The 2,713-nt window shown below is 38.8% G+C and overlaps 1 protein-coding gene across 1 annotated transcript; it reads left to right on the forward strand.

The window, feature by feature from the left end:
• The first annotated feature begins 1,342 nt into the window (after nt 1-1,342).
• LOC142483782 (olfactory receptor 11A1-like) lies at nt 1,343-2,275 on the forward strand. Its single transcript, XM_075583768.1, has one exon. It carries the CDS (start codon nt 1,427-1,429, stop codon nt 2,273-2,275), a length of 849 nt encoding a protein of 282 aa, XP_075439883.1. The 5' UTR covers nt 1,343-1,426.
• Nucleotides 2,276-2,713: the final 438 nt, after the last annotated feature.

The raw sequence follows: 2,713 nt of genomic DNA on the forward strand, positions 1-2,713 counted from the left end.
GCCGCTCCTCACCTCTGACAAGCCCCGTTGTGTTTGCCTTCCCAGCCTGGGTTCATGCCTGGCTGACGGGCGGCTGATCTGTTAAATGATAATGATTAGGATTTAATAGGCTGCAATGCTTCGCGTGTCTACCAGATGGCATAAATTCATGAATTGTAATGCAGTATATATATATATACTGTGCAGTATTGCAGCCAGCGGGAATAAAATGCTTCAATCCCTGCTTGGAAAATACCTCAATGCACTCGGGCAGAAAACAGTCACAAACCTCAATACACCCGGGTATACCCGAATTCGTGGGACTAGCCGAGCTCGAATAAAGTGTGTCGCCAGTGTATCTTTGTGGTGCTCACGAGTGGACTTTTCAATTTCCCAGGCCTGTGTGAAGATTTTTACTCCATTCGCCGTTAAAAGTCACAGAGTGGCTGGAAACCCCCAAATAAATCTCTTGTTTTGTTGAAACAAAGAGCTGCAAAGGGTATGATATAATGAGATATAAGGTATGATATAATGAGATATAAGGTATGATATAATGAGATTAAATGAATGATATGAGATACATAATAAGGTATTATTATATAATGAGATATAGGATACTATATGAGATATAAGGGAATTAAAAAAAATGAGATATAAGGTATGATATCATGAGATATTGGGTATGATATAATGAGATGTAGGGTATGATATGAGATATAAGGGAATTAAAAAATGAGATAAGGTATGATATAATGAGATATAAGGTATGATATAATGAGATATGGGGTATTATATAATGAGATATAAGGTATGATATAATGAGATATAAAATATGATATAATGAGATATAAGGGGAAAAAAAATGAGATACAGTATAAGGTATGATATAATGAGATATAGGATACGATATGAGATATAGGGTATGATATAATGAAATATAAGGTATGATATAATGAGATATAGTACCACTTTGTATGTAGGATGCAGTATGTCAGGGCCTATTTTGCATTACCTATTGCAACATAAACATCTTTAGAAGAGCAGTCATTGCGTGATGATAGATAGTGTTTGGTTGCTGCAAGTTATGATACATTTTAGTACTTCAATGTGACAGATACCGGTGTATATACAAGAACTCTGCTCTACATGATGATAGCTGTAAACTTGTTAATCCATGGATACATTGTTACTGTTAAGATTTCTAATGGTCCAGTAATGACAGATTAGGAAATTCTGAAAATGTATATAAATGAATGTACTGTAATGTGTGTTACACTGACCTCTGTCTCTTTGAAATGATACAGGGAAGATGCCAATCCATGTGAGACCCAACAGTTTCAATCAGCAGTCAACGAGTCAGGACAACCAGACAATAGTCAGAGAATTCCTGCTTTTGGGATTTCCAGATCTTCACAACCTCAAGATATTAATCTTCTCTTTGTTACTCATGGTTTTCATTGTAACAATTGCTGGAAACTTCCTAATAATTGGGTTAGTGACAACCAGTCATCAGCTCCGCTCTCCCATGTATTTTTTCCTCTGTCATTTGTCTCTATCCGACATCTTGCTCATCACAAATATTGTGCCCCAAATGCTGCAGGTTATATTGGAAGAAGGGGTCACCATCCCTCTTACAAGCTGCATAACACAGTTTGTCTTCAATGGCGTTTCAGTAATTGCTGAATGCTTCCTGCTCACAGTGATGTCTTATGATCGATACTTGGCTATCTGTAACCCATTGCATTACTCCAGTATTATGGGTAACAGGCTATGCTATACCGTCGTTACTCTGTGTTGGGTGTTAGGGTTTATGCTGACACTTATTGTAGCATGGCTGGTGTGTGAATTACAGTTATGTGGCCCAAATGTCATTGACCATTTCTTCTGCGAGCTTAGTACTTTATTAGAACTGTCATGTTCAGATATCTCTATTGTAGAAATAGCAGTGTTTGTGCTAGGCACCCCTGTAATTGTTTTCCCATTTGTGTTCATTCTTTTAACATATGTTTATATCTCACAAACCATTCTCCGGATCCCCTCCACCACTGGGAAACAGAAAGCCTTCTCCACCTGCAGCTCTCATCTAGCTGTTGTGTGTGTATATTATGGGACACTGACTGCAAAATACATAGTTCCATCCAGAGGACAATTACGGAACTTAAACAAGGTCCTTTCTCTTCTGTACACAGTACTGACTCCATTATTCAATCCCATAATATATAGCCTGAGGAATCAGGAGATTAGAGCAGCTCTGAGGAAATGTATCTGGATGGTGATAGGAAGGAAACAGTTCTAATTGAATACAAAAAGGGCATATCGCACATCTGTAATGTAGTCTTCAGCTTGAAGGTGCGCATAACATCAACAAGCGTAGCTGTCTGCTGAGATAGCTCTGTGGATCTTCGCAATAAAATAACCCAAAACAGATGCTTAAAATAACTTTAACGCATCCCTAAGCTGCCCGAAATACCATAGGATGCCTCGCAAAACAAAAAAAAGGTCTCACTCATTTCCCTCAAAGGAAGCTTTCCCGCTGCTGAGCTGGACAATGGTGGCCCCTCCTCACGCTCACCGTGGACATCTTCCGACTCTGAGCTAGAAAGAAAAGATCATTCAGTTATCACAGACCTATACCTTGATAACCTCTTCAGAAGCACACGGTACTCCTTCAAGGTGAATCTACACAAAGCAACAGACTCACAGGCACAAAGGATGGCGTAGCTAGATAACAAAA

Source organism: Ascaphus truei, unplaced genomic scaffold (assembly GCF_040206685.1).
Source record: "Ascaphus truei isolate aAscTru1 unplaced genomic scaffold, aAscTru1.hap1 HAP1_SCAFFOLD_371, whole genome shotgun sequence".
NCBI lineage: Eukaryota > Metazoa > Chordata > Amphibia > Anura > Ascaphidae > Ascaphus > Ascaphus truei.

Excerpts from the sequence above, each read along its gene's own strand:
- LOC142483782 (XM_075583768.1), top strand. The coding sequence starts at position 1,427 with ATGGTTTTCATTGTAACAATTGCTGGAAACTTCCTAATAATTGGGTTA.